The sequence below is a fragment of the Myotis brandtii genome, unplaced genomic scaffold, assembly GCF_000412655.1.
Source record: "Myotis brandtii unplaced genomic scaffold, ASM41265v1 scaffold618, whole genome shotgun sequence".
NCBI lineage: Eukaryota > Metazoa > Chordata > Mammalia > Chiroptera > Vespertilionidae > Myotis > Myotis brandtii.
The window spans coordinates 112,824-128,073 of record NW_005370354.1 but is presented as its reverse complement, the minus strand read 5'-3'; the positions used below and the strand labels follow the sequence as shown (position 1 = coordinate 128,073).

Sequence of the window (15,250 nt, the reverse complement as noted above, 5' to 3'; positions counted from 1 at the left end):
ATTTGCAACAGCATGGATGGAACTGGAGAGCATTATGCTAAGCGAAATAAGCCAGTCAGAGAAAGATAAATATCATATGATCTCACTCATATGTGGGATATAATGAACAACATAAACTGATGAACAAAAATAGATCCAGAGACAAATGGCAGGGGAGGAGGGGCGAGAGAGCAAGCAAAGGACTTGTATGCATGCATATTAGCATAACCAATGGACACAGACACTGGGGCTGTGGGGGCTTGCCCGGGGTGGGAATGGTTGCGGGGGGAGGATCAGTTGGGGAAAAAGGAGACTTATGTAAAACTTTAGACAATAAAAAAAAAAGAAATACAAATTTGCAGTTAAAAATAAGTCACAGGATGTAATGTGCAGCACAAGGAATAGAGTCAATAATATTGTAAGAACTATGTATGGTGACAAATGGTATTGTGGTGACCACTTTGTAAGGTATATAAATGTTGAACCACTGCGTTGTATACCTGAAACTAATATTGTATGTCAACTATAATTTAAAATATTTTTTTAATTGGGGGAAAGTCATCGCTGGGTCACTAAGTTTGAAACCCCTTTTGGATGAGTAAACCAGACTTAGGTTAAGTGATTTATACAAAACTCATACAGTGAGTTAATGAAGCTAAGGGCGTAGATTCAAGTTTTTATTCCTTATCCAGTATTTTGTCTACTGTGCAGAGCTACTTCCCCCTGTAACTTTGCTTCTTCATGCTTTCCCTTTTCAAGGGAAGTATGCTAGGAAAGAAACATTGAGTCAGCTAAGCAGTGCCGAAAATAGTAATTTAATCATCAAAACATTTAGTGAACCCTGATAACTAGATGGCTTTTGTCAGTGAGCAATAGAGCAAGTCACTATTTTCTTACCTTCAGCAAGAACACACAAAGGATAAATCGGCATCCACAGTGTCTGATTGAGCCATGTCAGGAAAGCATAGGAAATTCCTATGACTGATAACATGCTATTCGTGTACCTGAAAGGAGACAAGGAACTTATAAGCATCATTTGCTGATGTCTGGGAAATAAAAGAATGAAATACTTTATTATGTCATTAAATACACAGATAAAACTGGAATGAGTATAGAGTCCATACTTTATTTCCTGTTACTTAAGCAGAAGAGGTTTTAAAAATGGGGGAAGGGGAACCATGTCAATCTGGCTTATGTCATGAGGTGGATCACAAGCAATCAAGTCTCTATGATTAGTGACTTCACTTTCACTCAGAAGCCAAGCCCACTGTATGCAACAGGCAGCTAGGTTGTTTGTTTGTTTGCTTTTCTCCACAAACAAAACTTGTATATACTAGGGAATGACTTTTACAAATAAAAATATGACTTCCAAGTTCTATTGGCATCCCTGTGCTTATGTAATTGTGCCATCTTAAAGAACTGTCCTGAGGAGTTTGTTTGGGTTAGTGTAGGTAGTTTAAAACCTGCTTTTATGATGTAACAGGTGAAGTGGTCTAGATCTTTGTATTTCCCTGTTCTCTGAATAGGCCAGTGGTGCTCAAGTTTAAGCAAACATCAGAATCACCCAGAGGGCTTTCTAAGGCCCTGTTCCCAAAGTGTCAGATGCAGCGGGTGCAAGGTAGAACCTGAGAATTTGTTACGAACAAATTCCAGTGGCTGAGGCCACTGGTTGAGAACTACTGGAATAGGTAGTGAATACATATGGTCAAACAAAATCCAAAACCTTGAAAAGCATGGTGAAAAGTAAATCTTTCCCTCATTCCAGGACCCTATTCCACTCCTCAAAGGCAATGACCAATGCCAGTTTCTTATATAGTCTTTCAGAAATATTTTTTGCATTTGCTTCTCTATGTGTATATGTATTATATATACCATATACCAATACTGCAAGTCCTCACTACACATGGCATATTATCAAGCTTTCTTATCTATGCCAATCTAAGTGAAAATTGTATCTCACTACCTTTTTTTAAATTACAAGAGTAGGTATGTTTAGCAGCCACTTTGATGAGGTCCAGTAGCTTTTTTTCTTTTGTTGCTTGTGTTTTTGGTGTCATATCTAAGAATCCATTACCAAATCCAAGATCACAAAGATTTACCCCTATGTTTTCGAAGGCCTTATAGTTTTAGCTCATACATTTAGGTTTTTTTAAACTATTTTGAGTTAATTTTTTATATATGGTATGAGGTAAGGATCTGACTTCATTCCTTTGCATGTGGATATCCAGTTGTCCCAACATCTTGTTGAAAAGACTATTGAATGGTCTTGGCACCCTTGTCAAAAATCAATTGACCATATCTTTGACGGCTATCCTTGGACTATCCATTCCATTTCATGATATATCCTTATGCCAGTATCACACTCTTGATTATTGTTGCTTTGTAGTAAGTTTTAAAATTGGGAAGTGTGAGTCCTCCAACTATGTTTTTTCTTTTTCAAGATTGTTTTGACTATGCTGGATTTTGAGTTTCCATATGATCTTTAGGATCAGCTTCTCAATTTCTGAAAAGAAGCCAACTGGGATTCGGATGCACTAAATCTGTAGATCTACTGGGAGAGTGTTGCTGTCTAACAATATTAAGTCTTCAAACCACAAACATGGGATATCTTTCCATTTATTTTTATCTTAACTTCTCTCAACACCGTTCTATAGTTTTTGGTGTAAATATTCTGTACGTCTTTTGGTAAATTTACTCCTACTTTATTTTTTTGATGTTATTGTAAATGAAATTATTTTCTTAATTTTACTCTAGGTCATTGCAAGTGTATAGAATATAATTGATTTTTGTATATTGATTTTGTATTCTACAAACTTGCCAAACTAGTTTATTAGTTTTAATATGTTTAGTGGATTTCTTATAATTTATATATATGTAAGAAAGATGTCATCTGCTAATAAAAACAGTTTTCCTCCTTCCTTTCCAATATGGATGCCTTTTACATCATTTTCTTGCCTAATTGCCATGGTTAGAACAATGGTGAATAGAAGTGGCTAGAGTAGACATGTTTGTTTGTTCCTGATCTTGGGATGAAAGCATCAGTCTTTCATCATTAACCATCATGTTAGCTGTGAGGTTGAGAAGTTTCCCTGGTCTTGCTTTTTAAAAAGTCATTCTAGGATAAGTTGGGAAGATAATTGTATCCCATTTTATAGAAGAAAAAAATAGTTTCAAAAAGGTTAGATACTCTGGAATTTTACTCCTATGTTAAGAGAAATGAAAATATGTGCACACAAATCTTGCACATGAACATTCATGCAGAAACAATCCAAATGGATAAAGTGCGATATGTCAATACGAGGGAATATTATTCAGCCATAAAAAGGAATGAAGTACTGATAGATGTTACAACATTGTTGAACCTTGAAGACATTATGCTAAGTAAAAGGATCCCTTCACAAAAAGGCCACATATTATATGACTATTTCTCTGAAATGTCCAGAATAGGCAAATCTGTAGAGACAGTACACTAGGAGCTGGGAGGAGGAGGGAATGGGGAGTGACTGCTAATGGGTTTGGGGTTTCTTTTGGGGGTGATGAAAATGTTCTCAAATTAGATAGTGGCAATGGTTGCATATGTTTCTGAATACATTAAAAACCAAATGTTATACTTTAAAAGGGTGAATTTTAAGGTCTGTAAATTATCTCAATGCTGTTATTTTTAAAAAAGAAAAGGTTAAGTGACTTGCCTAAAATCATAGAGGAAGTTATAGTGGAAGTGGGGTCATCCTGAGAGCTTCTCCTTTTATGTCCAAAGTCTTTCCATGACAGCATGAGGCCACTCCCAATGCACAAGTCACTGCTTTCTGTGATGGGTCTACTGAGCTGATCTGAGCCTGAATCAGCTCACAAAGAGTCAGGCATACCAGGGAATGATACATTGGAAAGCCCAGATGAGGCTCTGTGTCTCATGAAAAGAAAGTCATGGGCTACGAAAGTCCATGAACTTTGTCCCAAGTCTAAAAAACTTTATCAGTTAAAAATAAGAAATGATTTGCTAAGTTCTATAAGCCAAAAATTCCAGTCATTTTTACTTCAACAAAATATTCTCATTCACTCTAGGGTTCAACCCATTATTTAAAAGTATTTTAACTCAGCTAAGTTACTGACAATGTAATAAAGAATTTACATGACCTCAGCTAATTTGTTACCTGCCCACGTCCAGATCTTTCAAGCGGGAGGGGCAGTTCTCATTTGTGAAAGCTGAGGTAGCAGTTAGGACAACTCCTCAAAGGAAGCCCGTGAGCAGACGGTTTACCCCACTGCTGCTAGAGATAAGCTAGGCTCATCTCCTTGCGAAGTTTTAGAATTAGAAGGAAACAAGATGATCTACAAGCAAGGGCTCTTACCCTGAGGCCTAAGGGTTCGCAAGGAGTCCACGAAAGAACTTCAGTCATGTGAACCCACTGGAATTGCATACAAAAATGTATGTGGAGGTACAGTGTTTCTCAGGGAGATGAGGGCCTATATTGAAAACATTCCTGAATTCGCAGAAATCAACTCTAAGTTCTGACTATGATATGATAAAAGTCTTGCTTTGCTTATTAGAGTAACATGGGACCAGAGCAACTGCAAGGAATGCCTTTCATTCGCAAACAGCTGTGAGGTTTATTCCAAATTGGTGTTATGCCATGTCTCCTGCTAGATACCTGCACTGATGTGCTCTTGTAACACCACGGTAGGTTTTCATGTCTTTGGTATGCCCATTATGGTCGGCAATAAAAATACATTTCAATATCAAGATAAAATAATTGTTTTCTTTCTCACTCCAAGTAATCAAACCTAAGCAGCTATTAATAGTTTCACTGAAGAAAGCAACCTGGCTTCCTTTAAGAGATTATTTTGTCTCCTTACCTAACCATGTCCAATAGATTCCAGAAGATGAATAACACACACACCACGTATTTCCCTTGGACTTCCTCTTGACTGGTGATCACCACAAACAGGATGATGATTCTCTCCGTGAGCTAACAACAACAAACCATCAGAGTCAAGAATTAGGATCATCTATTAAGCATATAATTTTCTAATTTAAAAAACCAGAGTTCCTCTTAAAAGTATTCTTTAACTAGAAATATGTATCCTAAGCTGTTAACTTGACCTCTGAAGGAGTAGGTTACGGGTGAATTTCATTTCCTTTTTTTCCCCCTGTATTCTCCAAATCATATATAATAAATGAAAAGATAACATATTTTATTTGAATCAGGATATTTCCCTTCCTGTAATACATGCACACATGTTTTTATTCACTTTGACAGGCTTGTATTGCGTGTCTGCTATGTATTAGATGCTAAGATTATGAAAACATGGCCCTCGCTCCAGAGGGTAGCAGCATCAAGAGAATGTGAGGCAGCAACTATAACACAGTGTGAGTGAGCAACGCCATCACTCAAAGTGCTCTGTCCAGGTGCACAGGTGAGGAGGATGCCGGTCTGGGGAAAGGATGCAGATTTATAAAGAAAGGCAACATTTCAGTTGGATCTTGAAGAACAGATGGGAGTTTTGAGGTAGACTAGCTCGGAAAAGGGCCATCCCAGGCCAAGGGGAGCAGCCTCAAAGAGGCAGAGATGTGAAAACTCAGGGTGCTCTGGGGAGTAATGAGACCCCTGGGGGCTGGAGTGAGTGCACAGAAGGGAATAACAGGAGATAAAACTGAATTGTGTTGGGGGTTGGGTTGTCAAGGGTTTTCAACGACAGACCAAGAAATTTCCATTTCATCCAACAAGGGAGCCATCGTAACTCTATTTTTTTTAGTGGTTGGGGCGGTCGGGGGGAAGGAGGAGACGGGGAAGTAGTACAATCCTCACTCTCATAAGTTAGTGGCAAATTAAAAGAATTCAACATATTCATTTACTTCAAGACAGTCAGCATTTACAAATCATTGAGAATTCACAACTTACGGCTTAGCTCTAAGTACTGGCCTCAAAAAATACACGCCTTTTTCCCAATCTAAGTGTGATGTGCCTTTTTATGTTGTAGTCATATTCCCTATACAGTCTGCATTTTTATGTTTTTAATAGGACATTTTACTTTTCTTTCAATGGTCAAAAGAAAAATATACTGGAACTGAGGGAAAATTGGTGTTATGCCATGTCTCCTGCTAGATACCTGCACTGATGTGCTCTTGTAACACCACGGTAGGTTTTCATGTCTTTGGTATGCCCATTATGGTCGGCAATAAAAATACATTTCAATATCAAGATAAAATAATTGTTTTCTTTCTCACTCCAAGTAATCAAACCTAAGCAGCTATTAATAGTTTCACTGAAGAAAGCAACCTGGCTTCCTTTAAGAGATTATTTTGTCTCCTTACCTAACCATGTCCAATAGATTCCAGAAGATGAATAACACACACACCACGTATTTCCCTTGGACTTCCTCTTGACTGGTGATCACAACAAACAGGATGATGATTCTCTCCGTGAGCTAACAACAACAACAAACCATCAGAGTCAAGAAAGGATCATCTATTAAGCATATAATTTTCTAATTTAAAAAACCAGAGTTCCTCTTAAAAGTATTCTTTAACTAGAAATATGTATCCTAAGCTGTTAACTTGACCTCTGAAGGAGTAGGTTACGGGTGAATTTCATTTCCTTTTTCCCCCCCTGTATTCTCCAAATCATATATAATAAATGAAAAGATAACATATTTTATTTGAATCAGGATATTTCCCTTCCTGTAATACATGCACACATGTTTTTATTCACTTTGACAGGCTTGTATTGCGTGTCTGCTATGTATTAGATGCTAAGATTATGAAAACATGGCCCTCGCTCCAGAGGGTAGCAGCATCAAGAGAATGTGAGGCAGCAACTATAACACAGTGTGAGTGAGCAACGCCATCACTCAAAGTGCTCTGTCCAGGTGCACAGGTGAGGAGGATGCCGGTCTGGGGAAAGGATGCAGATTTATAAAGAAAGGCAACATTTCAGTTGGATCTTGAAGAACAGATGGGAGTTTTGAGGTAGACTAGCTCGGAAAAGGGCCATCCCAGGCCAAGGGGAGCAGCCTCAAAGAGGCAGAGATGTGAAAACTCAGGGTGCTCTGGGGAGTAATGAGACCCCTGGGGGCTGGAGTGGGTGCGCAGAAGGGAATAACAGGAGATAAAACTGAATTGTGTTGGGGGTTGGGTTGTCAAGGGTTTTGAACGACAGACCGAGAAATTTCCATTTCATCCAACAAGGGAGCCATCGTAACTCTATTTTTTTTAGTGGTTGGGGCGGTCGGGGGGAAGGAGGAGACGGGGAAGTAGTACAATCCTCACTCTCATAAGTTAGTGGCAAATTAAAAGAATTCAACATATTCATTTACTTCAAGACAGTAAGCATTTACAAATCATTGAGAATTCACAACTTATGGCTTAGCTCTAATTACTGGCCTCAAAAAATACACGCCTTTTCCCCAATCTAGGTGTGATGTGCCTTTTTATGTTGTAGTCACATCCCCTGTACAGTCTGCATTTTTATGTTTTTAATAGGACATTTTACTTTTCTTTCAATGGTCAAAAGAAAATATACTGGAAATTGAGGGAGCACATTAGTGATAAAAGAAAGGGCAGGGTTGCTTGATAGGTTTCAGGAGCTGTCTCTATTGTTAAAGCAGCTCAGGGAGAAAAGACTGGGATCAGCTATGACTTAGAATCATAGGCTGTTAGTCCTGGAAAGTCACTTAGTGCAGAGAAACCCAAGATTTGCCAACAGTGGTCACATGATCAGAAGTCCACTTGTAGAAGCTCTATCAGAATGTTTATGACTACAGCCGTGAGTCAAGAGGGTCCTTGCTGAGCTATGGGATTTAGATATGATTCAAACCTTAGTCAAACAACTAGAGCGATCTACACAACTGTTCTTCATTTGTCAGCCTCTTGTTTCTTGATTTATTTTAATTCCAGTTCTATGAATTATATTTAACTGCAATGATAATTACTGAATGACCCAAGCTTGGCAGCCTTCAGATACAAGATCTTTAGCAGCAAACAATTTAGGAACTACCTAAGCTTACGTTCAATTGGTGCCTGCTAATTAGGAAAATCATCCACTTTTTGATAAAAATCTCGAGATGCACACACATGAATGAATACACAAAACACGTATTTCTTTTTGTTGTTGTTATTAATCCTCACCTGAGGATATTTTTCCTATTGCTTTTCAGAGAGACTGGGAGAGAGGAAGGGAGGGAGGAGGAGGAGAGGAGGAGAGAAAGAGAAACATTGATATGAGAGAGAGATATCCACTGGTTGCCTCCTGCACTCACCCCGCCAGGAGTGGGGAGTGAACCCACAACCCAGTTACCTGCCCTTGACCAGGAATCTAATCCCCAACTCTTTGGTTCAGGAACCAGTGCTCTAACCACTTAGAGAAACTGGCCAGGGCAAAAAACACATATTTCTAATTACATGGTTGACTACTGAAGAAAATATCTTCAAAAAGAGAGACTGGAGCTGCACAATGATATTCGCCCTGTTCAAAATCATCACTTGAGGGTTTGTGACATGTTAAGTGAGAGAATCCCAACTGCATAGAAATCAGCAATCAACATGCCCCCAAAAACATGCAAACCATGTGCATACATGTAGATATGTGAAGATCCCCCCTACAATGTCAGTCTAATTAACAAAGTACCTGATGGTTATTCTAACATGACCATTCAATGGCAATACAATGGAAGAATTTAGTGGAGATATTCTTAAATTGATAAGTCAGCACTTATTGGTTACTTTATGCCAGGTTCCAATTATACATCACCTCATTTAACCTCCCTAACAACCCTAAGAAGTAAGTGCTATTATTATTATCTGCCTCTGTATTTTATAACATGAAAGTGACCTACCTAAAGATCTGGAATCAAAATCTAGACAATGTGCCCTAACTGGTTTGGCTCAGTGGATAGAGCATCGGCCTGCAGACTGAAAGGTCCCAGGTTCAATTCCGGTCAAGGGCATGTACCTTGGTTGCGGGCACATCCCCAGTAGGGGTTGTGCAGGAGGCAGCTGATGGATGTTTCTCTCCCATTGATGGTTCTAACTCTCTATCCCTCTCCCTTCCTCTCTGTAAAATAAAAATATATATATTTTTAAAAAATAAAAAAATAAATCTAGATAATGTGATTCTAAATCCCGAGTTCTGAAACACTAAGACATGTCATCTTTGTTATTTTATGGGCTACCCCTGCGCCTATTCTCCAGGTTATAGTCTATTCTTTTAAAAAGCCTCTCCCCAAATGTTAAACCTGAAAACAAGAACTTTGATTTTCTAAATCAACACTAAAACCATGGCAGCCGATCAATGATTCTCTCTCATCATTGATGTTTCTCTCTCTCTCCTCCCTTCCTCTCTGAAATTAATAAAGAAATATATATATTTTTAAAAAATAAAAAAATAAATCTAGATAATGTGATTCTAAATCCCGAGTTCTGAAACACTAAGACATGTCATCTTTGTTATTTTATGGGCTACCCCTGCGCCTATTCTCCAGGTTATAGTCTATTCTTTTAAAAAGCCTCTCCCCAAATGTTAAACCTGAAAACAAGAACTTTGATTTTCTAAATCAACACTAAAACCATTTTGAGGAACAGACTTTAAATATTTTACTGTCCTTTGCATACAATCATTTCACCAGTTATTTGGAGCTTTACATTTGGGAGAACTTAGCACTTTGTCATTTTAAAACAAATCCTGTGAGAACACCACTGATTACTAATGAATGGTCTCGTAATGTTTAGTGCAACTCAAACAGGTATAATAAAAAAATTCTATAACTTAGCCCCAAATAACCATGGTGGTAACGTACTCTGCTCAAAAGTATGGTAACTATAAAATAAAAATATTTTGCATTTTTATATTCTATTTGGGAATCTTAAACTCCAGGTTAAGCAATGACTGAACCTACGCTATTACTTTATACATGGCAGCTAGAACTTCAGCTATAAACTGTTGAAGGGGGTAAAATGATACTTCAACTATAGGGAGAATTTCTAGAATCTTAAAAAATAAGTTGGCTTTAGCCTCAAGGACTATTTTACTTTTTCCATCCTATGAACTTTTGTTGAGCACTTCATATATACACCCTTATCTGTTTAAAAACCACCAATTGCTTTCTCCTATAAGAAAAAAGCATTTAAGTAATTCTAGTTTTAATATTTTGTTTACTCACTCATCATTCAATAGATATTTATTAAGTGTATTGTTCTGGGTCCTGGAGGAGGGTAGCTATGAACAAGACCAAGTCCCAGCCCTCATGGTATTTACATCCCACTTAGTGAAAGAGACAGCAAACAAAGGTAGCATAATGGTTAAGAGTTCAGAACAAATAGCCTAAATCCAGATTTTTCCTGCACCAATCACAATTTATGTCATCTTGGGTACTTTTATTTAACTTTTGTGTTCAGTGATTATATTGGAGATAATAATCAGTATTATATAGCAGCTATATAGGATAAAGTTGTGAATATTGAATGAGTTAATACATGTGAAGAACTTAGAAAAGTATTTGGTGGCACAGAGAAAGCCCTATACATGTACACTATTATTATTAAGAAAACCTACTTTAATGCAGTGATTAGTATTTTATAGGAAAATACACTTTTTCTGTACAGATAATCAAGACAATCAGTGAATAAAATGTTAATCTCAGTATCTTTAAAATTATACTGTGAATATAACTTTATAATTATCACACTGAAGAACTCCATGAATCAAATGCAAAATACAGAGGAGAAATCTAAAATCTTGCCTACTGGGTGCCTTGCATGTGTAATTCATTCCCAGGAGAATCTCATAGCTCGACACTATCTTTAGTTTTATTTCTAATGATACAAACCTATTTCCAACTCAAAACTAGAGAGAAAATCTATATGATTTTACGGAAAATACGCGTATTTAATCTGGCACTGCAACGAAGTACCAGCTTCATAGCTAAAAAGAAATTAGGGTGCAACTTGGCTGTTTTCCTAGAAGGGTTTATTTTAAAACACTCTCTTTGGGGATTTCCCTTATATTTGTCCTCTGTGACTGTGAAATCTTTGGAGTGGTTTTGCTTGCCTTTCAGAAATCGAGAGTGATGCTGGTAAATTTAAAGATGATTCTTGCCATTTGGGCTCCCACATGGAATTTTTGTAGGCACAGTAATATTGGGGTAATAATTTCTATTGTTTTATTTCTAGATTTTTAAAAATTGTGTAAAATTAATACATGCGCAGCAGTGTTATTGTGATGCAAAGGAAAGGATGCAGAATTTGGCCATCTTAATGCAGTTATGTTTGAAGTCCTTGCATTTCGAGCATTTTTCAAAAGATAAAGGAATAAACTGGATCACTTTGAGGGCTTCCTGAAGACATGCCAATCTAATGACACAAAGGTTCGTTTTGTGGATATTTTCCCTCCTTGAGTTGAAGCATCCTCAAGTCTAGCAATGAAAACCTCTTTCTCAGGCTTCCACTCAAGCTAAGTCAGAACAAAGCCATTCAAAATCAATATTTCAGGGTTGGTAGTATTTCTGCTCTGTAAAAGCCAACTTGCTTTTATTAAACCTACTGAAATAAACTAACTTATCAATTCAACTCTTTTTTTTTTTTACCAAGCTAATAACATATGCAAGCTCTTTGGGGAGGAAGGGGTTGGAAATGTGAGATGCTTAGTTTTCACTTGTATTATCATTTCCTATAAGAGATATATGCATTTTGGGGACCCTTTTACTTTCCCATTTTATAAATTTAAAATATCAAGTTAACTCTATTTCCTTATATAACTTTAATTGGCATGCAATTATTTCCAAAAACAGGTCTATAAACAACTATTTATGTTATAGTTTTGCCCTTTTCCTCTAAAATGTGTTGTTTTAAATACATAAAAATATGTTATATGCATGGCCCGTGGATATGAAAAGTAGTGTGGTAAAGACCTGGGGCGGTGTGTCTGGGCTGGGCGGAGGGGAGTAAGGGTTGGGGGGAATGGAGACATCTGTAATGCTGTCAACAATAAAATAAATTTTAAAATATTGGAAAATTTAAAAAAATAAATAAATACATACATAAAAATACACATCTGTGTTAAATTATTATAGTCTTATTATAAGTGGTTTTTTCTCCTTTTTCCTTTAGCAATTGTGTATATTCTCTGTCAAAATAAAGACTGTCTATAAAATATTTTAAAATGCACAGAACAAATACCAAAAAAAAAAATCCCCTATACATACCACCACTTGATCTAAGGGATTTTAACTGCTCGATTAGCTTATCATGCCTACTGTTTTTCTGGAATGACTTATCTTGATATTTTGGAAGACCAGTTCCCAAAAAGAGAATTCAGTAGTGACTTAGCAGCCTCACAGAGGTAATAGCAAAATAACATCACAAATGTGCGGACATGGTTTTCAGCCTACTTGAAACTATGGACACCTTGCATTTTTCAAGACACCATATGCAATCAGCTATGATTACTGTGTCAGTAATTCTTAACTACAGTTTCTTCACTTAAAAATGGGGAAACAGGGAAATGAAGAAAAATTTCACAACCTTAGAGTTTTGTTTGGTAATTTTAAAGCAGGGACCTCAGAGTCATCTCACTGCATCTCACATGAAGGAATTTTAATTGTCTGCAGAATGCTAATAAAGGAAGGGGAAGAAAATGAAACTTTGAACATGATGATATGTGTTTTTGAAGCTTTCTCCAATGCCATGTCTATTCTGAACACCACAGGAAAGACAGTAAATGAATAAAAGAAATAGAGGACAGATGAAATCTCCAAAAAGATAAAAACAGGAAGCCAAATAATCACAACAAAAATTAATAATAATCAGCCCAGGCTGAGAATGTAGTAACCCCGCACTTGTTATCCCTACCAACAAAATAGACTTAAAAATCATGTGAGCCCCATTAATAGTGGACTCTGCAACCTCACCTTTGAATAAAAAGTTTCAATCTATATTTGCCATTATTTTTAATTCCCAAACCAGGATATAGTTTGATTATAGTGATATTTCTACAAGCCATTACAGTTTCAATTAATAGTGATTAAAGTCATATTTTAATATTCTGGGATTTCTGGAACTCTAAGAAATCAGATTTCTAACTTGTAGGATAGTTTATATTATTAGGCAAGCCTATATAATTTTGGAAAGCATGAAAAATGTGCACCATTTTCAAGGCATATTCAAAACACGCTATTTTCTTTCTTACAACTTTAACTGTCCTGTTTCTCACTTTCATTCCCTACATTGGCAATAACTAAAATAACACCACTCTTAATGTTGAAAATGCTGAAATTAATATTAGCCATTTTAGCTTACAAAAGTAAAAAGTCCAATAATGTATACCAAAAGAAAACATGGCTTAGACTTTAGGTGAATTTGCTCCAAAAAAATTAAAAAATTCATATGATAGAACACAACTTTCATTTAACCTGGGTGGTTAATTCTGTTCTCTAAAATTAGCATCATGGGATGCTGGGATTATATGCATTCTGGCCGTTAACAAATAATAAACATCAATAAATCTTGTTCCCAAATAATATGCCTCTTCTGGGACAGATATGTATCCCCTCGCCCCTTTTTTATAAGGAAATATGTTTAAGGGAATTCCACCAAGGTCTTGGCTAGCTGACTGTTAGCTCACTACTACTCTGTTATTAGTAGTTCATACTCTACAGAGTGCCCTGATTTTTATTTTATATTTGATATTTCAATACCTATAATGTCCTCATCTTAACGAATATTATTTCTCTACTTTTATTTAATAAGTAAAATTTAAAATCTCCCATAAACTTATATGACATCGTTCTTATTAGACTCCTTAGTATTATATACTCCTATTTCCATCTTTTACAATTTTTATGGTATTTTAAGAAAATTTTAATATAAATTTTAATAAAAGCAAAATTTAATCTACGCCACTCCTTCATTCAACAAAAATTTAAGGTGTATGTTCATGTTCTAAGCACTTTGCTAGGTGCTGGCACTATAATCAGATTCTGACATTTTACTTTTACCATGCAATTTGTCAAATTTACCTGCTTATCTATTTTTCTAATTTATTCTGTGCGTCGTTAAAAGTATACTCATGTAAATGCCTTTTCCTGAAGATTCTAAATATATTCATATAGTCACCTAACCCTCCTTTTTTAATGGAAAATACCACTGTTTTTCCTTGTTTTGCCTTAATCCAGCAATGATTTCTGCTATTGAATTGCTACCATTGAATTTCCCATCTTCCTTCAACCTGTGTTTAAAACGAACATGGTCAACTAGGGCTAGAGACATGGTAGAGAGAACACATAATAGCTAAGCTAACATAACAGCAATATCTGTCAGTATTGTAATCTTAACTAAGTACTGCGAACTTATCCCTTCCCATTTTCTCAGTTACTTCATAAGATACATGTTATTTTCACATCACATGAGAAAATTAGATTTGGAACAACTATATGACTTGTTCAAATGCATGCAACTACTAAGAGGTAGAACTAGGATTTGAATCCAGGTCTGATAGATCACCCAAATCTATTTTTAGACACTATGCTAGTTAACCATAAACGATCTCTCTTTCCATTTATATTCAGGACAAGTGGCAGAGTAAACAAGAAGTGGCTAGGAAATATTCTATTCTCTGAACAGGGGTAAAAGGAACTTTTAAAAAAATAAACTTATTGGGTAACACTGGTAATAATATGTAATTTTCAGGTGTATAAGATTATAATTCAACATATGAGACTAATATCCAAAATATATAAAGAGCTCACACAACTCAACAACAAAACAATATGATTAAAAATTGGGAAGAGAACATAGGGATGCATATATTATTTCTGATTGGTGTTTTGGGTTTCTTAGGATATAGTCCTAGAAGTGGGATCACTGGGTCAAATGGCAGTTCCATTTTCAATGTTTTGAAGAAACCCCATACTGTTTTCCATAGTGGCTGCACCAGCCGGCATTCCCACCAGCAGTGTACTATGGTTCCCTTTTCTCCACTAGCTAAGATCTGTAAATAGCCCAAATGCCCATCAGTAAATAAATGGATAAAAATGTGTGACACACGACAAAGGAGGCAAGAGCATACAATGGAGTCAAAACAGTATCTTTAATAAATGGTGCTGGGAAATGTGGTCAGATACATGCAAAAAAAATGAAACTAGATCACCAACTTACACCATACACAAAAACAAACTCAAAATGGTTAAAGGATTTGAATGTAAGACAGGAAACCATAAAAATCCTACAGGACTCCATAGGCAGCAAAATTGCAGACATATGTCGTAGCAATATCTTTACAGA

General features: G+C 36.3%; 1 protein-coding gene across 2 annotated transcripts in view; it reads right to left on the bottom strand.

The window, feature by feature from the left end:
• The window catches only part of HACD4 (3-hydroxyacyl-CoA dehydratase 4), a 43,560-nt gene that overhangs the window by 22,915 nt on the left and 5,395 nt on the right, over nt 1-15,250 (bottom strand). For both annotated transcript variants that reach the window (XM_014528098.1, XM_014528099.1), the window contains exons 3-4: nt 4,834-4,946; nt 877-983 (exon numbers count right to left, since the gene is read on the bottom strand). In XM_014528098.1, the coding sequence (XP_014383584.1) occupies nt 877-983; nt 4,834-4,946 (220 nt within the window). The remainder of the gene's footprint in view (nt 1-876; nt 984-4,833; nt 4,947-15,250) is intronic.